General features: G+C 37.8%; 3 protein-coding genes across 7 annotated transcripts in view; 1 reads left to right on the top strand and 2 right to left on the bottom strand.

The window, feature by feature from the left end:
• Nucleotides 1-24,718, top strand: part of cntrl (centriolin) — a 548,241-nt gene that overhangs the window by 56,295 nt on the left and 467,228 nt on the right. The window lies entirely within an intron of this gene.
• On the bottom strand, nt 17-9,587 carry rab14 (RAB14, member RAS oncogene family). Its single transcript, NM_201495.1, is given in 8 exon segments — nt 17-1,839; nt 1,938-1,968; nt 4,811-4,898; nt 5,520-5,586; nt 5,687-5,864; nt 8,417-8,470; nt 8,749-8,807; nt 9,494-9,587. Coding segments are annotated over 7 exon segments (648 nt in total). The 5' UTR covers nt 8,801-8,807; nt 9,494-9,587; the 3' UTR covers nt 17-1,661.
• On the bottom strand, nt 12,771-24,563 carry ttf1.2 (transcription termination factor 1, tandem duplicate 2). Of its 5 annotated transcripts, none has more exons than XM_073949686.1 (11): nt 24,501-24,563; nt 23,662-24,382; nt 21,141-21,326; nt 18,177-18,255; nt 17,955-18,085; nt 17,649-17,856; nt 17,467-17,553; nt 17,307-17,372; nt 13,345-13,430; nt 13,092-13,132; nt 12,771-13,010 (listed from the first exon to the last, which is right to left on the bottom strand). In XM_073949686.1, the coding sequence occupies exons 2-11, from the start codon at nt 24,287-24,289 to the stop codon at nt 12,900-12,902; spliced, it is 1,623 nt and encodes a 540-aa protein (XP_073805787.1). In that variant the 5' UTR covers nt 24,290-24,382; nt 24,501-24,563; the 3' UTR covers nt 12,771-12,899. The 5 variants fall into 5 exon arrangements, 4 of the variants coding, with proteins under 4 accessions (XP_073805787.1, XP_073805785.1, NP_001353684.1 ...); XM_073949684.1 differs by having other exon boundaries at nt 24,469-24,532; NM_001366755.1 differs by having other exon boundaries at nt 12,771-13,132; nt 24,469-24,556.

The raw sequence follows: 24,718 nt of genomic DNA, 5'->3' as shown, positions 1-24,718 counted from the left end.
AGTGTGCGGAGAGAAACACAGTATACAGTATTGTTTTTATTAACATAATTACAAAGAAAAAGTCACTTACAGAAGACAAACTTGAGTTCAAGAGCAGATTAATTTTCGCAGATGTCATTAAGATGTGAAAAAAAATAAAGCAAGACAACAGGAGCAAATTAAAAGTGGATTCTCAGTTTACAAAACACACCTAAAATCTACCACAAATCTGAATAGAAAAGAAATCAAATTTGGAGTGCTCGGGTTTTTGCCTTTGTATCTGTTCATTGCAAATGTGCCTCTATGGAGAACCAAACTGGTTGACGCATCAGCCCATTGTAGTTGTGGTGGTAAGTTTGTGGGCCGAGTTTCTCCATAATGATGTTTCTCATGCTATGGTGGCAAATTTGTTACATATTCATAGATTATAGGGCGTTCATGACTCCCTATAGGGAAGGGGGAACCCTGATGCCTGTAAAAAGCCATGCATCATGCTTAAGAAACTCAGCTCAGCGGAAAACATGATCAGTGTTTGGAAATCGGTTTAATGGAATGCATATGAAAGGCAAAAATCGCTGGAATTCATTCGATAAAACTTTCATCGTGAGTAAAACGGGCAGCACATCAGAGTGAACAAAAGCAAATCATAAGGCAACTGAAATCATCAATGTAAAAACAACGTGAATGTGTTGATATGACGAGGGCCTGAATCTGGAATATTCTCCTGTCGGTCTGCTTCTTAAGCTGCTTTGATTTTTAAAGCTGCTCGAAAACAGGAGATCTGAAAGCTGGACAGACTTAAGACTATAATAAACACAAAACAAGCTCCAGACCCTCAGGAAAAACCAAATCAAAACTGCAAAGTCCGGAAAACATTCTTCACGACCTAAAAATCATCCTGTCCTCTTCAATATATTACTCTAACAGTTACTAGGTTAAAATAACTGTCTGAATCGACCTTTTTTTTGTTTGTTTTACAATGGACCGTCCCATTGGAATTCCTCTCAAAACAATACTAATCTTGTATATTACATGTATATTACTTCCTGAATAGGTACAAACAGGGATAAATATTTGGTGATTGAATGTGAAACTGGAAAGAAACAAAACTAATTTAAAACAGAATACAATAGTTTAGTTATAGATTTTCGTCATCGTTGTTGTTTAACAAAAACAATGTTACATACAGTGTTGACGCATGTCCTCTGATCACCTGTGACATCATGAATAAGGTTTGCCAATGTTTGGTTTACATTACGCTAGTATTCAGACAGCTCCTGTACATTGAGATGGTTTAGTTTATAGTTATGCACATCACCACGTCTGTAAAAGGATAAACCCAGCATCTCTTCAGTTTATCGACAATCATCTTCTCTCTTTAGGATTAGTGTTCAGCAGAGGAGCCGCCGTCCTCCCTCGAGTGCTTGCTGGGAGCACTGGGATGTGTGCGTGTATGAGAAACAAGCAAAACAAGTGAGGGAAGGAGACAGGAGAAGAAGGGAAAAGAAGAGAGCGGTAAGGAAGGAATGAGTGAATGAATTATGTTACACCTCCATCACACAGAGCCGTCAGGCCTCTGCGAGCAATCACACTGCGGGGGGGAGAGGCTTTAGATACAGGTGGGATTTGTGGGAGAGGAAGGAGCAGAGAGAGAGAGATAGAGAGAGAAGTCTCCATGGTCATTAACAGCTGCAGCCCTCTTTCTGGGGCTGTGCGTCGCTGCTGAGCCGCCCTCCCTGCGGGGCGGTGGGCTTGTGCTGGACCCCTGACTCGGCTGCGTTCAGGTCCAGGCTGCCGTCCTGAATGTTCTGGTAGATCTTCTTGGCAGCTTCCAGAAAAGCATCCTCCACATTCTCGCCTCTGTTGAACAGACACGCAAAGATGAGCTAGAATGTGAAGGATATTATGACAGATAAAGAGAGGAGGCTCTGACAGCAGATGGTCTGAAAGTCACTTACGTTTTTGCACTTGCCTCAAGGAACAACAAACCTGTTTCAAAAGATTAAAAATGCCACAGTTAAACGTTTTAGCCTTGTAGTTAATTTTATTTAGCAACAAGCAAGCTTGTGCTCAAGTTAGTGAAACATTAAATGAATAACTAGTGGAACTCCACCTTTTTGACTAGAAGAGCCTGTTCATATTTCTCTTATAATTAAGACCACATCTACTTTACAGTACAAAGTATTTTCCCCATTAATATAATACAAAAAGTCTGTTTTGTGTTATGAACTAAACCAACCAGCTATGAGAGGAATCACATTCAACTTTGTGACCGTGGCAGTGTTTCCTCTTGGATTTTTTTCCAGCTGTGGTGGCAGGCCTCTTTTACACAGATCTACCAACTACCTGTGGCGTTATTTCAATGACAAATGTCGCGATCGCATTTATGTAATAGCCTACGAGCATGCGAATCTCTTTGCTTGCGCGCCGATTTCCATTGTTCATATACAAAATTATTGCGCGCCCCCTCAAATATACACTGCTCAAGCGCAGATCTTCTTGTGCGCTCTCAAATAAACGCTGCTAAAGTGTGATTTAATGCATTTATGTAACAAGTATGTCTTCAAGATTTATTAGATTTGCTGGGAATATTTATAAATGTCTCCAATAGACCAACAGAGCGATATTAATGCGTCCTGAAGTAATGCGAAATGGTTATACGTTGTGTTTGCTGGTCTCACGCATCATGCACCTGTCAGTCAGCACGTAATCTTAAAGGGTTAAAGAAATGATGCACAGCACTACTACAGTTACAGAAAAGTTTGCCCTGTTATAATTCACTTACCTTTTAATACGTTTTGGTGCAATTATTAGATTATCATTTAAAAAACATGACTGAATGTTTTGAATGAAAAGTTGCAATGTAGCAATAGCGGATCAATTTTGGAGTGGTGCCCCAGCATGGAAGAATGAATGTAGCGGAAACCATGCATGGAATTTTCTGGGTAATGTAGTTTTCTCCTTAATTTCTGTTATTAAACATTTTAAAATGAAGTTGAAATGATGCGCAAGTATGAGTTAAACAAAAGCATATACAATCAATTAATAACAGGTCTGTCTTAAAATGTCTTGAATTTTTAAATATTAGTTCTTGTTAAAAATAAATCAACAATTTGACTCTGAGATTTTCAAAGTGCATCGCTTTTCTCTCTTGAATTGATTTAAGAGTTTAGTTTTAACAGCAGATGCTGTATGCTTTACAAACAGACGTACTCTGCTTGCATTTAATTCTCTGCAAATACCACTTGAACCTAAAATGACCATTACTGAAGGTAGGAAAGGTTTACATGTGCAAGAGTGTTCATAGTGAGCTTTCTTTAAATTCATATCATTACATAAAAAGCCATCTTGCATGAGTGGAATGTATAAGCACACTTCCTATGGACCAAAAGCTCCTTCTCAGAATCGAACTTAAGAGGGAATAATGATGCATTTCGAAAATCTGTTGCATTGTTGATGCAAATTTGGTTTCTCAAACAACTTTTTTTTTTTTTTTTACCACAGCTCTGGTTTAAAATAACATTCCCAGGGCAGGGTTCAACACTAAGGATTTTTTTCTACTGGCCCAATTGGGCCAGCAGTTTAGATTTTTTACTTGCCCTGGCAATATTTTCACTGGCCCACCAAAAAATAAAAAAAGTTAATAGCTATTTCTTATGTTTTAAATATTGTGTCAAAAATGTGTTTGAATCTAGAATTTAAATATTTTTTAAATGTTAATAAATGCATAATGAGCAAATCGTTGCGTTGTACTCATGTAAATGTCTGCTTACAAGACATTCTTTTAGCCTCATCATTTAATGTTGCCGTCACTTCGCTGTACTGGTTTATACCAGGTTACAAAAAAAGAAATCACAACATCCAATCAGATAAGAGGAACTGAACAGAGAAGGTGGCATTTAAAGGCTTAAAAGCACAAACTGTTTCTCGATTGTAAGACTGTATTCATACGCAATTGACAAATAATCGGAGACAAATGAAACTTTTATAAAATAATACAAGGCAGCACATATTGGGCCAGTAACAATCCTGTCTACTGTCCTGAGTGCCCTGGCCATCGGGCAGTCCTTATTGTTGAGCCCTACAGGAGAAAATAAATTTTTACGTTTGAATCCTGATTGTTGCTCTGGCTATTACATAATGAATAATGATGTTAATTTAATTACCCATGACTAGACCCAACACACAGAATCCACACCTGCAGAAATCTGCAGATTTTTAGCCCATTATGGAGTCTACTTATTTACTTGTGTAAACAATTATTTAGTTTTTTTATATAAATATTAGTAATATTATTGAATATTATGCAAATCTTTATATAATTTATGTACAATAGTTTGTAGTCTTTTAGTGGAGATGTGGTAAACGTGGTTTTAATAGGATCTGCATTGTAAACCTTCGATAAAAGTTAATAAGTGGTTATTTGTTTCCTGCTTTCATGTGTTATTTTTTTTGTTTCTATACTCTCAAAATCATTTCGCAAAAATCTGCACATTTTATTTTTTAACAAAAAATGCACAGAAATGGCAGAAAAAAGTAAATGTCTGAAGACTCTGTCTGGCCTTGCCCATGACACATCTTCAGTCTGTATTGCAGAAGTGTATGTTCTTCAATAAAACACTTACCAAGAAAATGTGAAAAAAAATATGATTTTGTATATTAATTTTTAACGTTTTAATCTAGTCTGATTATTTAATGGTGAAATCAACTTAGTATTTATTACTATCATTATCCTGCATACTCATTGTTGTAAACCACTAAATAAAAAGCCTAAATACAAATCCCCTAAATGTTCTGTATTTCATTTTCCCTTTTCAAACAAGCATCTTACCGTTCTCTTCAGCAAACTGCTTGGCCTCTTCATATGTGACATCTCGCTGGGCTTCTAGGTCTGCTTTGTTACCGATTAGAATGATGACCTGAAGAATTATTTACATTGTTTAAGGCGATTAAGCACACAACATAAGCTGTTAAAACATGTATAAAGCTCCAACACTGTATACTTAAAGGTCCAGAGAAATTAAAATTACGTTTTGTATATGTTAGTATCAATATTGTTAGTTTTTCAATTATATCTATTAGCTAGTGTGCCGCAAAAAGGGACAAAATTCCCATTTAGAAAATATTAAACTGATATAAACATGTAAAGCTTGTAGGTTGTCATTTTCACCTAAATTGATAAATGTTTTTTTTTTTTTTCACGTCAACCCATACTACAGTTACTCATAAAATCATAACCAATCAAATGCTCTCTAGTATTTGACATGTCCCGCCCCGTTCAGGACTCGCATTTGCTTTTCATTTGATGCTCTTGAGCTCAATCCTTTGCTGGCAGAGCGGTGATAAAACAACACTAAAGGCTATTTTTTTTAAGATAGAGGGGCTACACTATGCCCCACCCTCTATTTATGTTCCATTAAGATTGTGTCAAACATCAAATAAAAATGCACATTTTAAAGCACTTCACAGGACCTTTAAATGTAAATGTTTTATAGTCTTCTTCATACAGCCAGTATGAAGTATGTAGTCAGTGAACTTACAGTATTGGGGTTGGTGAGATTCCTGGCATCAGTCAGCCAGCTGCTAAGGTGATTGTACGTGCTTCGCCTGCAAATAAAAAACAAATTCAGTTATTTTCTTGATGCCTTGCAAAAATAAGACATCATTCGCAAATCAACCATGCAATCAGAGCTGAACATTAGTTTACCTGGTGATGTCATACACCATGAGGGCCCCAGCGGCTCCTCTGTAGTAGCTGCGTGTGACAGCACGAAACCTCTCCTGACCTGCCGTGTCCCAAATCTGAAGCTTCACCTTCTGCCCACTCACTTCAATTATCCGTGTGCCAAACTCAACACCGATTGTATGAGGACAGTCAGCCATAACTTAAAAATAAAAAGAAAACTGATATTAGACATGATAAATTGACCTGTCATAACTCTCTTTGATTAAAACCACGGCAATCAATAACTAATATACAAAGGATAAATTCTATTTAGTAGCGTTTTCAAAACATCAGTGCTTTCTGTCTCTTCTGTCTCCATGTCAGATTAAAGTGTTTGCTGTTCTGTGAGCAGCTCAGGATCTTGATTAAATGATGCAAACTCAAGTTTTACTTGTCTTAAGGCTCCAATATGCAGATGTTAAATTTAGTTTCTCTTCTAGATTGAGGGGCAGTTCTATTATTCTGCAGCTTTTCTGTGTTCATATTTGTCTGACGCCATGTTTACATCTGCTGTTACTGTAGATGGATTTTTTAGCTTGATTTTTTTGTTGGAATTATTTACAAACTCTAAAAATAGATGATAGGCAGTGTCTGAAATGTTTCGAGCTTGTCCACTTTTACCGTCTTGATTTGGCTTCATGTGTTCAAATGCATTTGGTTTCCACTAAAGACCTTTCCATCAACTGATGTCATTTAATGGGGTTTATGCAGAAGGACTTTTAATTTTAGCCAGCTCAAATGCTTTCAGTCATGCCATTACAAAAGTGCAGCGTTTAATATCTGGTTTCTTTAAAAATCAATGATCGTCACTGCCTGATTAATATACAATAAAGTAGCTCTCAGACCAGACAAGAAGCACTGCATTAAATTTCACTGTTCTGCTCTAAGTCTTTAAAACGGACATTTACTTTCCCACAGTATTGTCAATGTAGTTTCTGTGATCGCCTGCTGCTCCTGATGGCGTTTATGTTTAGACAGCTTTTCATCTCGTTTTATGATTATGGAACTTTATAAAAATATAAATAACACTAATCTTTCTCCAGAAGATTGTTGTTGGCTGAAAAACACCAGCTCTGCATATACTCCATTTTTAAACATCACAGGACATGTTGAAATGTACAAGCCAAACTATGTCATCTGATATTGTATAAGCAAAAGACAAATGTTCCCTTACCAGTTCTGATTCTAAAACAAACCAACAGCAGCCTGAGTGGTTGGCTGCTGAACAAAATAAAAGCTGTTGCTCCCTGTCATTTTACATTTCCCATCTTTTAAAGGTCACATGTTGATAGTGTATGATTATATTTCACAATATTCAACTACAAAATAAATTGGGAAAATCAATATTTGAACCTACTCATTAGCCTTGCCCTCAAAGTAATCAGGAAAGAGGACAACAGAGACTAGGTTCAAGCTAATTGTTGGTTAAAACAAACCAATTCTGTCTGAAAATCATGCCACACTAGCTCTTCCTTGATTTTAAATGAAATATATATATGGGCCTTTTGAAATCCATCATTCCAGTCACACTTTGTTTCAGCAATTGCGTAATCTCAATTTTTGTGGACAGATGATTATAGCATTACACAAGACTTGTAATTAGCAGCATTTATTAATTGTACTGTGATATAAATATCTGTTAAGTCTTCAATTTTATTTAACTCTTGCTACTTAAAAAATTATATATATATATATATATATATATATATATATATATATATATATATATATATATATACACACACACACACACACATACATACATACATACATACATATGTACATATATGCATACATATGAATAAATATTTATTAATTTCTTATCACAAAGCAATATAATTATAATAAATAATAATTTACTAAGGAATCAAAACAAAAAATCTAATATCCCAACTATTAAAGAGATACTTCACCAAAAACTGAAAAATCATTTACTTCTTCCAAATCTGTTTGAGATTCTTAGATTAAGAATTATTTTTATTATTTATTAAAATGACCTACTAATGATTATTTTATTAACTCTACTCCCACCCCAACGCTAGCCTTCCCCTCTCTGTAATGTAAATACAGTTATTATTGTTACACAGTAACTGTAATGTTGTAATAAAGTACCTCTAATTCTTTCTACTGTTGAACACAAAAGAAGACACTTTGCAAAAATTAAGCAAATCTGTAACCATTGGCAGTGTTTGTTTTTCCTACTATGGAAGTGAATGGTTCCCAGTTTTCAGCATTCTTTACAAAATCTACTTTTGGTAAGATTTTATTTTGATGGTCCTTTTTGTACATTTTCTTGACTAAAAGTTGAATTGTAACTACAGGCCAATTACTTCTCATTTGAGTATTAGTAGACTATCTTCTGCTACTGCTCCTTCAACAGACATTTAACTGACTATAAGAAACGTTGCAAGTACATGTCAACTAACACAAACCCCAACCTAGCAGTCTACTTACAATCTGAAGAGAATTAGTTGGCATGTGGATGCAGTGTAACTTAAACTCAACCAAATGCATTAAAGGGACCATAAAAATAAAGTAATACCCTTCTTTTTTGTTTAACAGAATAATGAATGTCATAGAGGTTTGGGACCACTTGAGGGTGAATAAATAGTGTGTAAACATACTATTTTGAGTGAACGATCCCTTGAATATATCATATAATCCCTTTATAACATCTCGGTATCAGTCTATGCCACCACCCCTTGCACTTACATTTCTTTTCTGTGAACTGGTGGAGTAAACAGGACTTGCCAACCCCCATGTCACCTATGAAAACACCACACAATCATACACAATTAACACAAAGTCATTTGAAGTGAAAAGAAAATTAAACTACATTGGTTACAGCATGCTTATTACAATTTTTGATGTATTACTTCTATTTTAGCTGCATTAATATTCTTATTTTTACTTTGTACAGCACTCTGGTCAACCAGATTTTCAAATGTGCTTAATGACTATACATTGCATCGTATGAAACGCAATATACTGTGCATGTATCTTACAAAAAGGCACATATAGGTGAAAACAGGATGCTGACTTACCAATAATGATATATTTGAAAATATAGGAATAGTTATATGGTGCGGTCGTCATTTTGGCTCTAGAAAGCAGACAGAAAAAAAGAGACAAAGCTCAAAATCTCATAAACAGTAGATTTTATGTATATAAATTAAAGCATACACAGCAGCGAAAGCACAGTGACAGCAATCCAGCGGCGCTCAGCTGACCGGCTGCCCTACTATTGTCTAACGACACATTTCCCTTTTCCTCCATTACTCCGCCTAATATCGCCAATGAAAGGCCGGGAGGAATCCGGGATGATAATAACAACTTACAAGATGACACGCGAACAAGATAATTACATTATTTGTAACGTATACAAGCACAGAGTAACGTGACACTGGAGCTAAAACAGCATAAACACTGACTGCAGCTCTACAATCAGCCAGCGCCATGACTGACTAATCAGCTAATCACACTCCTGTCAAAGCTTTCACAGCTAGATGATGGACCACACCTAGCACAATTCACCCCATAAAGTCGTTTTTTTAACGAAGAGATAAGCAGTCCTTCCGTTTTTACGTCGCATTTTAGACAGAAAATCTGTTTACATTGAGTATTAAAGGGCTAGTTAGCGTTAGCTGACCTCGCGCTGAACCAAACCCAGAGATGCTAAAGCTAACAGCTACTCTCAGAATAAGACGCGTAAATCGGTAAAACAGTGGATTACATGTATTCTAGAGCACAGTGTGTTGAAAATGATCTTGTGATGTGCGTATCCGTTACCTAAAAATATTAATTCAAGTGGTTTTTGGAGGCTTGGGTTGGTTCTTGGCGTCTGTGAGCCGTCCGGCCGCTTTCTTCCTCTAAAAGTGCTGCTGCTGTGATGAAAACAGTGAGAATAGCGACATCTATGGCGACATAGTGCATTACACTACACTCCCCTCTACTGGACACGCAGCAGCACTACAGCTCAAGTGTAAGCGGTGTTACAAAGTTTTCTGACAGAGAAAATATAATAAACATAATAGACATTTACATGAATTTAAATGTTTAAATTATTATTTGCGATTGTTCTAAAAGCTTTACATATATTTTGATGCAGCAGAGCTTCTCAGTCTCTTTGGGAGTCTGTGCTAGATGTCACACACACTCACAAATATGATCATCCTCGTGTGAAGCTCCCACTTTGGGGTAAAGTTGGTTTTATATTCACACATTCAGACATTATCTTTAATAATATCATTTCAAAAAAGTATTTATTTGGAAATTTTTTTGGACTGTCAAAGACTATTATTTAGGCTACAGCCAATTAAAATGGTTAGAAGTCATACTTAGATACGATTTTTTGACCAGAAATCGTATTTTCTTTAAATGTCATAAAGGTCAAGGCAAGTAGCCACACATTTTTACATGTTTTGAGTTTAAAATACCCTGTTACACCCTAAAAATACCCTTAACTCAGATTATAGACCAAAGTTATAGAATTGCATTTAGTTGACCTTATTAACCTAGTTAAGCTTTTAAATGTCACTTTAAGCTGTATAGAAGTGTCTTGAAAAATATCTAGTAAAATATTATGTACTGTCATCATGGCAAAGATAAAATAAATCAGTTATTAGAAATTGATTAATACTTTTATGTTTAGAAATGTGCTGAAACAAATTCCCTCCATTAAACAGTAATTGGGGAAAAATAAACAGGGGCACCTATAATTCAGGGGGGCTAATAATTCTGACTTCAACTGTATATGCATTTTAGGTGTTTCATGCAATCTGTAAACACACAAACACACTGTAAACACACGTATGGTTAAGTGAATTGTCAGGACATAGTGAGTTTCCATTGTTTACACACTACAAATGGCATTTCCTATCACCCTACCTCAAACCTTAACCCAACCCCCACAGGAAACTGTTTTTACTTTCTTTTTGAAGATGAAAAAAAAACTCATTCTGCCTTATTTACAATTACAAGCCTTTTGAAAATAGGGAAAGGGGCAATGTCCTCATAAGTCATATTTTCCTTGTAATACCAGTCTCGTAATTATACAAAATGTGTCCTAATATTTCTCTCACACACACTAAGATCAACAGTGCTCCCTCAAAAATGGTAAATGGTTAGGAAAATTATCTTAATTGCACTACATAACACAAATAAAATTGATGGTTTTACTGTTTTTAACATTAGTGTTTGTGTTAGATATTTTATGAAATGCAGTTTCCCAAAGTCTCCCATATATCATTATGACAGGTGTAACGATGTGTAACTTCATAACACTGTAAACATATACTGTGTATTTAATCATCTCTAAATATATAGTATTATAACAGTGTTATACAGCAAACTCTGCACGCTGTTTGGAAGAAACATCCTCGAAAGACGTGTTTTGATGGGGGAGGGGCTTCGTATGCAAATGAGGCAAACATGTGAAAGGCGTTTCTCCCAGTACATGCAGAAGCTCATTTTCTCAGAAACACACTGCCGTCTTCCATAGCTGATCTGCTGATAACAACATTAAAGGGAAGATATACCCAACAGGTAGGCCTGACGTGTTTCTTTAAAGTATTTAACAAGCAACATCTTTTTTTAAATTTATGTTTATTTAGCTAAAATGGAGCAGCTTTCACTTGTTTTCTTGTGCATAGATGCAGTTCAGAGCATCCAATTCATTCTTTTTCTCTTTGTCTTAGTCTCTTTAATAATCCGGGCTCGCTACAGCGGAATAAACCGCCAACTTATCCAGCAAATGTTTTACGCAGTGGATGTAAATCACTGGGAAACACCCATATGCTCTTGCATTCACACTCATATATAATACTGTTATTTTCCTCAAGCTTCCTCAAGGTAAGGAGCCATAAATATTAGTATTAAGGTAAACAAGTGATGTTATAAGTAACTAGTGTCTGATCTATGCACAAAAACAAAGTCTTCTATCATTCTTATGTATTTATTGGTTCATTGTTCTAAAATAAAAAAGAAAATAAACTGATCTGATATGTGCAAGTGGTGGTCAGTGTTGCGCAGTACTGCTGTTCACCCCTTTGCAGAGTATATACAGGAATCAGTTAGTGGAATTTAAAACCTTTTAAGAACCTTTCTATAAATCTTAAGAACTTATAACCACTTTTAAACCGAAAACACTGGCGAGATTTTAACTTGCATTAGTTCACTTGCATATAGTGTAAGTAATTAATCCAAAAAAACTAAAACGTTATTCAAATGCTGAATTAAAATCTATTAAATCTAGCTCATTCAGCAGGCTAAACGCCTAAAGAACTGCAGAAATAATGGTGTTGCCTTGGTAACTGCAGTCAACAATGCAGCATGAGGTCAAATCCAGCAGGATTTCATTGATTTCATAAACTACACAGCATCCTAATATTCAGATTTAATTCAGGCAAACTTTAGCATACAACCATACATTGCATAATCAAACATTTAACACCTTGCAAAATAGCATATAAGACTTTTTAATACTTTAAGACCCCTGGGACATCCTGCTTTGGTAACTGCAAGACTCATGCTTTCTGCTGTATCATTTCATTGGTACAGTAAAGTCTCCGCGCCTGGGGCCACGACCAGACCAGGCCACTTCATACCAGCAGAGCAGTTTGACTGAAGAAACATTGAACAAATTTATGCAGTTAATAATTTATAAATAACACTAGCAATAAAAAAGCTACTGATTGCATCTTTGTTCCCAAGGTCTTTGTTTGGATGGGAAATGATCAGGTGAGGACCCCAATTTTCACCAATTTAGCAGCCTAATTTAATGAATCAGATCCTGCCAGATAAGAGGACCCCTATTGTTACAGTGAAGCAGAGCTTTGAATTTCCCACCTTCACAGGCTGACTCTTGGGGTGGGAACCTGACCATGAAGTTCTGACCCACTGCATCGGGCCATGGCTCGTCTGAAAATGTAATAGGATTGATCTAATGTTACACCAAGATGACTAAATGCTGCCACTGTGTGCTGTCTCCCATTGTTTACCTCTATCACCCATGTTTGAACCCTTTTTTAGAAAAACTAGATGTCCAGAAAACTTTTCAAACCTCAGAAACCTTTGACAGATTCAGTTTATTTCCTGCTCAATTGTAAAACCCAAGAATAAAACGAATTTATAAAAACTATGTACAACTTCTTTTTTTTAAATCATTGGTCTGGAGACCGTGACCGATTGCTCACTATTAATTAAAGCTGTTGTTCTCCTGCTCGCCAGTCTCTTCATCTCCATCACGGCCATCTTCTTCAATGTCCTGGCCATCTTCCTCAATGTCCTGGCCATCTTCCTCAATGTCCTTAAAAATTTTTGATAGCCGGAATAGTTCCTTCTGCTCTACCTTGACCGCATTGACATCAAAGCCTTTGCAACTACTCACCAGGCACGGCAAAATGTTCTTATGGAGATGTGAGACATTGTCTGAAAACACAACACAGACATGCAATAAAAGAAAGCAATTCAGCTCGTCACTGCATGCACTGTTTGTTTTAAATTGTACATTAGAAATCTTTACAAGTCTTCTGAGATATTAAGCTGTTTAAAAGACTAGTCTCAAAAGATCTGTCCATCTTTAAAGTGTACTATGCAAAACAAAAGAAAGCAGTGGTTCATCTATGAAACAAAAAACCAACCTTTAAAACTCCTGCTGTTCCAATCTGGCAGATAGTAGTTTTTAATTTTGCGCCACATTTTTTGAACATGTGCTGGAGGGACATTTCTGTGAGACACAAAGGACAAAAATGTTACGCCACGCATGTTTAAACCACCAACATCATGAGTGCGCCTGAACAAGCAGGTGCTTTATTCTAGTTTTGCAGGGAACTGGAATAAGTGTCAGGGCCTACTCGCACTATACCATCTGTACCGTGGCCCAGGCCCATTTCCCGGATCGTTTGAGAAATGTGAGTGCGCTGAATCGGGCTCAAGCACGGTTCACTTGGCCGACCCTGGCTCGGTTGGAGGAGGTGGGCCTGAGCGCGGTTCACTTGGGCTTTGGCGCGGTACGCTTGTAGTGTGAGTGCAAAACGCGCCAAAGCCCGAAACTGAAAGCGAGACGTGACTTTTAAGGGACTGTTTCATATAGATTTATTAATCAATTACAGTTCAATGAATGCAAACTGCCGTAGTTTATTACAGACGCAAACCTTTCACTGCATGACAGCTGCGCTCTTTCAGAAAACCTCCTCATTCCTGCAGCACGAGGGCTTTTTGATTGTTTATGAGCGCCAAAAGTGGCGGATCTGTTCGGCGAAATATCTGACTGCGTGTCAACGCATCCCTAAGGACTGTTTGGCGAAATATTTGACTGCATGTCACTGCATAACAAACGACTAATACGATATAACTAGAGAAATCTCCACTGTGCTGAGCGACATCGCTTACTGAACAGCGCAGCATCGATGACGTAAGCGTGCCCAGACTCGATTGTATGTGAGTGCGGGCCATCGGAGGAGACGGGAGGGGGGACAAGCGAGCTTTGGCCTGGTTCGAGGCAACTGTACATAATGTGAGTACGGCCTCAGTTAATGGCCTGTTTCCACTGAGTAGTACAGTACGGTACAATACGGGTCAACTTAATCAGGCTTGAATTTCCACTACCAAAAGTGCACCAACTACCAAATCCTGTTCATATAAAGGTTAGTAATGAACATTTATACACAAGTATTTATGTATATAATGCATCTGTTTTGTGAGAAATGATTCTCATATGATATGTGAACGACCCGTACAGCTTTACTGTAGACATTTCGTCGAGCGAGAATGACGTCGACTGAAACTTTGTTGTACACCACACCAAACAAACTGGTACCCATACCATATTGCACCACTTAGTGGAAACGGACCATTAAACAGTGGAAACGGCCATAAAAGCATACCAAATTGAACCACTCAGTGGAAACGGCTATAACTGCTCAGATGCCATTTACTACAGCTTCATTAACTCAGTTAGTGATATAATTCCTCATCGACAACCCCTGCCAAAAATGATGGAATCACCACACTTAAGATTGTTCAGTAAAATTATTTAATTTACAGCAAATTAACACAACATTAAGAAAAATGCTCCATGAACCTCCACCTTAACATGGTGGAGGGGTTTGAGTGCCTGAGTGATCCTAAGAGCTATGTTGTCAGGGGCTTATGCCCCTAGTAGGGTCTCCCAAGGCAAAAAGACCTTAGGTGACAGGTGAGACTAAGTGCAGTTCAAAAAACCCCTAGGAGTACAAGAACATCAAGGACCTTGACGTCGCCAGGGGAAGGAGCCCGAGCTTGTGCGAGGGGCGTAACGGTACCGACTAGAGATAGTTGGGCTCACCTCCACGCACAGCTGGGGCTCTGGAACTTAACTTCTTGAGAAGGGCTGGACTTCCTTCTATTTTGGAGTTGCTGACGGTTAGAGGTTTGGGGGCTGGTGTAGGCTTGCTAATAGCTCCCCAACTTAGCCGCCATGTGTTGGAGTTTTCCCCCGTGAACGAGAGGGTCCCCTCCCTGCGCCTTCAGGTCAGGGATAGGTCTCTCACTGCGGTTTGTGCCTACGACCAACACCAGTGCAGAGTACCCGGCCTTCTTGGAGTCCTTGGGAGGGGTGCTGAAAGATGCTCAGACTGAAGGCTCCATTGTTCTACTGGGGGACTTTAATGCCCATGTGAGTAATGACAGTGATACCTGGAGAGGCATGATTGGGAAGAGTGGCCTCCCTGATCTGAATCCAAGTGGTGTTTTGTTATTGTACTTCTGTGCTAATCACAGTTTGTCTACAACTAACACCATGTACAAGCATAAGGGTGTCCATCAGTGCACATGGAACCAGGACACCTTAGGGCGGAGGTCAATGATCGACTTTGTGGTTGTATCATCGGATCTCTGACCGTATGTCTTGGACACTTGGGTAAAGAGAGGGGCAGAGTTGTCAACTGATCACCACCTGGTGGGGAGTTGGATCCGCTGGCAAGGGGGAAAGCTGGACAGACCAGGCAGGACCAAGCGTATTGTGAGGGTCCTCTGGGAACATCTGGCTGAAACTCAAGTCAGAGGGATTTTCCTCAACTTGGGATGTGGTCGGACGGTGGAAGAAACCTTAAGGATCTCCTTAACCCCACCAACATGTCTTTCGTTGAGGAAGCAGACTGGGGAGTGGGGATGCAGGGGTGGACTCACCCATCACCCAAGCTGAGGTCACTGAGGTAGTTTTAGTTACTGTTGCCTTTCGATCAGCTCGAACGAGTCTGGTCATTCTCCTCTGACCTCTCCTCTCGCATCAACAAGGTATTTGTGCCCACAGAACTGCCACTCACAGGATTTTTTTTTTTCAGACCATTCTCTGTAAACCCTAGAGATGGTTGTGTCTGAAAATCTTAGTAGATCAACAGTTTTTGAAATACTCAGACCAGCCCGCCTGGCACCAACAACCATGCCACATTCAAAGTCACTTAAATCCCCTTTCTTCCCCATTCTAATGCTCAGTTTGAGCTGAAGCAGTTCATCTAGACTATGGATGCATCCGAAACCGCCTACTACTCAGTAGGCACTGCATTTGAATTTTAACATACTACTCGGCCATTAGAAAGTATGTTTTATACAGTATGAATGTGTAAAGTATGAATGGAATTTGAAAGTACTACATCTGCCATTTTGTCATGGTCACGTGACCTACCTGCCTCAGTAGCGTCGCTTCACTCCCAATTAATGAATTCTATGGCGGGGCATCATTCGATAGCGCAGCATGCATAGGATGCGCACTTCAGAATCTCGCCGAAAGTAGTCACATACTGATTTTCGAATTTTATGATTCGGACATTCTACTCAGCTCGCATACTAATTTTAGCGTACTGTATAGTACGGAAGTATAGTTCCGTCTACATGCCTAAATGCATTGAGTTGCTGCCATGTGATTGGCTGATTAGAAATTTGTATTTACGAGCAGTTGGACAGGTGTATCTAAAAATGGCCATTGAGTGTACATGCGTCCTTTGATATGTTTGCTGGAAAAAAATGGTTTTCTTCATTAAAAATGCTCTTGTTTCTAGTCCAAATTTCAAAAAAATTTTAGATCAAGAAGCACTATCTAGAGGAGTAAAAATGATTGTCTTGAAAGTGGAGTGTTCCTTTAAAAATGAATATGAAAAAGAGCTGTCTAGATAATGGATATATTGTCTAGGCATGGGACGAAAGTCAAAGTTTTCTGTAATACTGTTCCTAAAATATTTTTAAAATTTTTTACTTTTTTTTTTAGGACAGCAGAAAACATATCCAAAGATGCGATTTTAAATTGTAAACAAATCTTGTGTTTTTGAAATAACTGAAAAGTCAGCAAAAGGCAGCAAAAGTCAGTAATTAATTTAAATTATTAATCCTGACATGTTTACAGTTCCAAAATATTATAAATGTTTCTAAAATTAAAATATATTGTGTACAAAGGGGAAAACGTTGTTTTTTACCCAGGCATTTAAAAAGAATAGATTTTAGTGCAGTAATCACAATACCTTGATACTGTGAAACCGTGATATTTATATCCAAGGTTATCATACCGTCAGAATCTTATATCAGCCCATGCCTATTATTGTCCTAGATATACTCATCAAGTAGTTCTCACCCGAAAGCAGCTGTGAGACTTTCCCAGTCAATATCTGCAACATCCTCCACTTGCATTTCATACATCCTGTGTCAACAGAACATTATTTTACAATGATTTTATAATAGTACAATTCAAGCAAATAAAAAGAAGTTAACACAAGCAATGCAAGATCTCTTACGCTTTAATGAGTCTAATTTTGGCCAGCAGACCTGCTTTTCCTCTAAATGTAGTCCCTGAGGACATTCGGGTAAAGAGTATGGACATCCTTAGGGGTAAAGGAAAACAAAAGTCAGAAGGATGTATATAATTCATATAAAAAGAAAATTTGATAAAATATCAACAGTATAAAAGCGCTCTTACCATTTTTCTCTGCATTGCCTATAACAACGAGTTTCAACTTTATCAGCAATTGTGGTCCAGGGCAAATTTTCGTACAGTATTTCTCTTCTGACTCTTTTTGGTTTCTTTTTATTAGGGTTTGCAGATTTCAGGACAGACAAAACATGCTCACGCACAGCCCTTAAAAGCCTCTGCACCTCCTCAGGAGTCCACGGTCCCTTTCTTTTAACTGTGTGATGAATAATGATGACATTATCATGACTAATTGTCAATAAATTGCAATTGACAGGTGAAACGGTGAGAAACGGCTCACTGAAATAGACTTACCCGAACTAATTTGTGGAAATCGTTTCCTAAGGGAGAAAGAACTTCGACCTGTCTTTTCAGAAATTTTTTTCCAATTCGGGCCATACAGATTATAGTATTTCAGCAATCTTTTGTCTTCTTCTTCAGTAAAACTTTAGAGAAAAAGGAAGAAATCAGTTAAGTAAAGAGCGAAATTAAAAACCAGAACCATAATATGATCTCTGTGAATAATATTTTACATACTTTCCCTTATAATGTCTGTGATCAAACATCTTCTTTCCACGAGTGTAAACATCATGACATGGTCTGGGAATTCCTTCCGCTGTTCAATTTCGATTTTGAAAAAAACGAAGAGCCTCATTGAGCAACAAAAATGTCACATTTTCAGCAAAGTTTCTTATAATGTTCAATATCCACTCAGGTCTTTATTAAACAGATACTTCACTCAAAATGCTTAATTCATCACTTTCTAATGTTCTACAAATGTTTCTATTTTTTGTATTGTAGACTGCATACAGTATATGTGAGTGCTGTAAATCTCACAGTAATATCTTCAGTGTAAGTCACAAATATAGGTCACTTGAAATCCAAAATCTTTCCCGCAAAATACTACAACCCCACCCCAGCCCAAACTCACAAATTAGCCGCATTTCCACTGCTGCGCCAGTGCGAGCCAGGGCTTTTATAGGACTGGGCTGGGCCAATCACCTGGGAGGTTGAGCAGTGAGGCCGAAATCATGTCACGTTTCCACTTGTCAGGCTAGTAGCTCGCAACATGTCATGCAAAGCCCGCCCCCAGAACGTTCCCCGAATAAAACGTCACACAACCCGCCCACTTCAGGGGGAATCAGGCAGATAAAGCACACCATCGCATCATCACGAAACCATTAAAATGAAGACAACCCAAACAAACAAATGACACGTTACTGTACAGCAGCACATTATATGTCTATACGAACAGGCCTGTGTGTTCTCCTTCATTGTATTTGTTTACTTACCGACCGACTGTTAGCATCGTGCATCGAGTGGTCTCGCCACTAACGGAGGGACCCAGTGCAGTGAGCGCACCCGTCCATAATATAAAACCACAGAAATGTTCCGGTAATAACTGAGTATGAAATGTATTTTATAGCATCCTCGTTTTGATAGACGTCGTCAAACATTCAGCCCAAATGCTCTGGAGAGACCTGAAACATATACATTTTTCCCTAGGCTACATGACACTTAATATGTGATTCCCCTTTATTTAAGGATGTTGCATATTATTTGGAGATCTTAAATAAAGGAAAGTGTTAAGTGTTTCAGCACATAAGAACAAGTAATAAAATATAGGCTATATTTAGTTGCGCTCAGCAGCTTTTCACTAATAAAGCTCTACATGCATTTAAAATTTCATTTTTAAATTTTACCACGTCACATAAAAACATCAACACTTGTTTGAGGAACACATTTTGTACTTGCAGTTTTCCCCCGATGCGTTTGTAAAGTAGCACTGTGCGCAGGACTGGATGACAGAAAAGAAGGTATTTCTGCTTTCACTCACTTAAACCTTCTCCTGTGTTTATTGTTTTTAGAAAATATCTAAAATCTTTTTTTCAGAGACGGCTTTGTAAAATGAAAGTTTAATATGTAAACGATTTAATTTATGTATTGTATATACCTACACTGGTAAAGTTTTTGTTTGTTTTATATTGGTTTATTTAATGTGATTTTATTATATCCAATATTTGTAATGCTTTAAATGATTTCACTATAGCTTAGGCTATTTTATCGAGATATGACACTTTTGTGTTGAGCCTACAAAAGTGGAAACGTAATTTGTTAAGTTTTATGTCTTTTTGTTGTATTCATATTGTGTATTATCTCCAAAATATATTAAGAAAAGGAAAAAAAAGAGCTTAGAAGGGAGCGCTCTTGCCTGGCCTCACACATACAGGCATCTAACGCGCACGTATCGCGCACAAACACCTTTTAAACTTGACAAAAACTCTCGACAACCTTTACTGTCTGTTGTGTCTTTGATATGGTGTAAAGATTATTATGCGTTATTGAAATGAGGACGCAGCAAAGTCACTTATAAATTAAAACTTTATTATTTTATGCAACAGCCTTACATTTAAAAGGGAAACATAAAGGCGATCATATGCAAAAAGACCCCAGACTATAAGGCTAGATGATATCTTTCCCTTATTTATTTGTTTGGCGCATGTACTCATGTGCAATCGGAAAACTAGTGTCTACCTCTCCTTTCACTCCGCCCAGAAGCCCTAGCTGACCCTCTTTGGCCCTAGGTATTCAGCAAGCCAAAAAAGGCCGGCCGCTGGCCCCAAGAAAGCCCCGCTTTGGCCCGATTAGGCCCCGGAAGTGACAGTGGAAATGCGACTGGCCCTGGCTCACTTGCTTTAGGCGCGATAGTGGAAACACGGCTACTGATCACCAAATCCGAAAAGACATGACAATCAACACCAACTGGAGCTGCGTCTTTTTTAAAGGAAGATGAGCGGCAAATCCGGATTTCACCATTTCCAGATGCGAGAAAAGCTCTCGGGCAAAAGATGTTCCCTACAAACGTTTTTTTGTTGTGTGTTAGCATAGCACTATAGTCCACATGTGAGTCCAGCTGCGCTCTCATAGCAGAAAATGAAAACAAAACCTATGTTGCAGCACATTTATAAACGCAACACTGACAACCCATGTCTCCAAACAATTCTTCTTCCACGTGTTTGAATTACTGTTGGCAACACAACGTGGCGTCTCTTTGCCGTCTGAACACTGTAACAGGTACAAACAGTCCTCGAAGCAATCATGCATATTAAGTTACACCTCATACACAACAGAGCGATGATTGGTTCGAACCAAGTCTTTCTCATGAATGAATGCTGAAAGCTCAAAGACATCACGTTGTACTCGCTGGTACAGACATCCAGTCTACACGCTGGAATATACACAAGGATCTAATCGCCGTAATGTTGCTTCAAAATGTATTTTTATTTAATTTTTACCAGAATAACGAATTTGCTCGAAATAATGCAAAAGGTTTTACTTTTTAGTGAAATATGTGTGTCCAAATAGTGTTTATAGCAGCGTAGGACACATATATGACTGTAAACATTTTAAAAAAAAAAGTGTTTTGCTGTTTCGTGACCCTTTAAACTGTACAAAAGGACGATGACCTACAGCAGGACACAATCAACATTTAACACTCACCAATCTTTTGATAAAACCCGTACATCCTTTTCAACTCTGCCAATTTCATTTCCTCATTTAGGAACCGTTTGGGATGAAAGAGCATGACCGCATCTTTCAGTTGTGTGAGAGCCAGAAGGTCGCTTACGTTCTGTCTTAACTTCTCATTTTCTGCTTTAGAAAATCTTCCATGTCTCATTGCGATGCCTGTAATGAAAGAGTAAAGGAAAAATGTAATATATACACAACACATACATAGTAAATACATACATTTGTTTAAATAATAATACGAATAATTATTAGACCACACCCAACAAAAGGGTACCCTCTTTGGCAGTGGTAACGCATGCCTGATAAAGGTGACCCGTACCGTACTGTACAGTACCTCTCAGTAGAAACGGGCCATTAAATACACACAGAAGTGGTGTGGCTTATGTTTATAAAGCTTGGCACGACTAATGCGAGTGATTGTCTCTTTGTTGCAGCCAATGCACATCCAATGTTTTGAGCTGCTGTGCTGCAAGCAGAGCAATCTCCATTAGTCTTATCTTACTGTATGAGCTCTGCGAGTCTCGCACATATTCACAGTGGCTTTGTGACGCCCCAAATTAGATAAAATATTAAATGTTATGCATCAAATAAATGCCTCAAATGTTTGCTTCAGTGAGACATGCTGAATTCTTCTTTCATCATTTGCAGTGTTTCTAAATAGCTGTGTTAGGGATTTTTCTTACCAATTCTTATCTATTATTTTCTGTAAAGTTTCTGTAAAGTTGCCATGTCCACACTAAATGGTTATAAGAGACGTGTTTAAGGTGTTACATGCAGCATCCTCAATTTATTCTCCTAGCTAAGGAGAGATCCCCACTTTACTATCATACTTAAAGGGAAAATGTGCTTTATGCATTATAAAGCTTAAAGCATCAGAATTGGTACTCGGTATCGGCTGATCACCATGACAAGAAATCAGTACTCCGTATCAGCTGTAAAAATCCTGATCGGAGCATCCCTAACCAACACACTTTTAGATTCCCATTGTTTCACAGTTCTGCTGTGTGATTGGCTCTTATATCAGCATGGAGTGAAAAAGACCAGAGCTTATCATTGTTATTGACATCAATTTTATCGCGATTCGATATATCATTTATCAGCTCAGCCATATTTTTAACTTGGGTATATTACAGTCAGAAAATTTTCTATTATATATTATAATATGCTACCATAATATATGCACATGGGACATTCTACCAGAAATGTACATTTTCACTTAAAAAAAATGTGACAGGGACAGACTTAAGCTTGTCTTCCTCAAAAAAAAAAAAAAATCATACAAAAACAAGCAGAAATCATACAATTCAATGATAGAGCCCATGAGTCATAGCCTTAAACATGTGTTTGGACTTATTTTATGTGAAAGCAACTGTGGCAGGACTAAGCATGGGATGATAGGCGGTTTTAATGTGTATCGCGGTTTGAAAAAGTTAAGGTTTTAAAACCACCAGAATTTTATGATATGCCAATTTTGCTTGTTTTTTGTGAGTATTATATTGTTATTTTAAGGGGAACAGTATCTCCAGCATAAAAGGACCCTCCACATCAAAAGTAAGTTTTCCAGTTATGTTCGGTAATATGCCTCAGTGAACCAAATTTATTTTTTTTAATTAATTTACATCTACTTTATTCATCAAACTTGTTATTATTTGTTCAATGTTTTGAGGAATATTGAGTGGTTCTCAGTGATATTTGTGATATTAAATAAACCAATCGTATAAAGCCGCATGTATCATAGTTGATACAGGAGTTTCTAAGACCTATAATATCAACCTGATCAATACTTTGTTTAAAAACCTGTTGTATCTTATTTGATAAAAGGTAACAGGTAAAAACAAAGTGAAAAACTGCCTGAAATTTGTGTTTGAAATCTGTTGTTAAAATGTCAGAGGCTAAATTATTTTTTGTCATTACATTTTTTAGATTAACTTGTCATTAACTTGTAAGCAAAAAAAGTCTGCCTATTATTTGATATCTTAAGTCTTACAGGGGTTAAAGGATGTCCATGAAAGACTAACTAATTGAAATTAATTAACTTTCAGGTGCAAGCAAATGTACAGTACAATAGGATACAAACGATGCATCTAGTTTTATGGAAATCTACAGTGCAAATACCCATTTTACAAGAACCATGTTTGTGAGCTCTGATCTGTTAGTGCTCTAGATTTGCCCGTTTCAAACCGCTGAATTAATATTATTTTTGTTTGTTTGTTTTGCATTCACATTCACAATGGTACGAACCATTATAGGGGTGGTCAAATGCATTTTAGGGTATTTATTATTTAAAGTAGTAATATTATTTAAGATAAAGATAAGAGCTAATTATTTTTTAAATAATAAAGGGCAGACCCCCACACATCTTGTTTTGATGTCCTTCAGAGAGAATCAAGCGTTAATTAGAGGGTCTGACCCCCTTTAACACCCCTATAATTCGCCCCTGCATACACGTAACTGTATATGCAGGAAAAACCCTGTATGTATCAACACTTACCTTGTTTCTTGAATTCTCTGAATCTTGGCAGGTCATACTTGATCATTTTATTTATCTCAGTATCGCTTTGAGATTCTATCGCCGTATTCGGGCAAAACTCTTTCAGTTCAGCCAGGAGCTTCAAATCTACTGGAATCTTGCGAGATTTGCGCCATCCAGTGCCGATCACCACATCAGGCGGGCCGCTTTCCTCATCATCACTCGTGTTTGGCTCTTCCTCATGCTCTGTCTCGGTGTCAGTCTGTTCTTCTTCTGTCATCTCTGCATGGCTTGTCTGTGTTGCACTTACTCTCGCTTTCAATCTCCTAGAAGTCTTCTCTTCACTTGAACCCGGGAGCTCTTGTGTTTGTGCTTCATGCTGATCTGAGACTCCATCATCCATCACTGAAGTCTCGCCTTCATTATCCAGCTTTCTCCTTTTCTTCTTTTTGCCTGTGTCTGTTTGCAGATCATCATCACATTCAGTTGTACTGTCTCTCCTCTTCTTCTTCTTCTTTTTACGGCGTTTCTCAGTCTGTTCCTGTGGACTCTCAGTGAGTTCATGCTGCTCAGTAGTTTTACTTATCTTTTTCTTCTTCATCTTTTCCCCATCAACGTTGTTTGGTGAATCTGACTGCATCTCATCCATCGTAAAATAAAGATCTTTACACGCTAAAAATCATGACGCAAAACTCCCGACGACTTCTTGCACGTGCCGCTAACTTCACCTCCTGCGCACGAACTGATTACAGAAGCAGACCAAAAACATTACGAATATATGTTTAGCGACACATATGAACTTACGTGAGCAGAAATATAATTATGCACCTGAAGAGTTGAAACGTTTACTAATTCCGTACTTTCGCTCCTGAACTTCTTCGCTGATTAGTCTGCAAACTTTCCAGCGCCACCACAGCTATACTGCCACCTGTCGGCTAGAAGAGTATTTACATAGACATGACAAAAATTCACTGTACTATATTGTACGTTATTCCTGCACAAATATCTGAACATTATTCAATAGAGATCACTGCACGTAGTTAAGAATCCAATATAAAATAATAATATTTAAGAACAA

Source organism: Danio rerio, chromosome 5 (genome assembly GCF_049306965.1).
Source record: "Danio rerio strain Tuebingen ecotype United States chromosome 5, GRCz12tu, whole genome shotgun sequence".
In the NCBI taxonomy this organism is placed as follows: Eukaryota; Metazoa; Chordata; class Actinopteri; order Cypriniformes; family Danionidae; genus Danio; species Danio rerio.
Note: the sequence above shows the minus strand (reverse complement) of the source record. Positions and strands in the feature narration are given on the sequence as shown.

Bases quoted from the DNA above. Each gene is read 5' to 3' on its own strand.
- ttf1.2 (NM_001366755.1), bottom strand. From the start codon at position 24,289: ATGGATGAGATGCAGTCAGATTCACCAAACAACGTTGATGGGGAAAAG. The intron at 17,857-17,954 runs GTAAGTCTATTT...TTCATCACACAG, and splicing joins ATTTCCACAAATTAGTTCGG to TTAAAAGAAAGGGACCGTGG. The intron at 13,431-17,306 runs GTGAGAACTACT...TGTGTCTCACAG, and splicing joins AGTCTCACAGCTGCTTTCGG to AAATGTCCCTCCAGCACATG.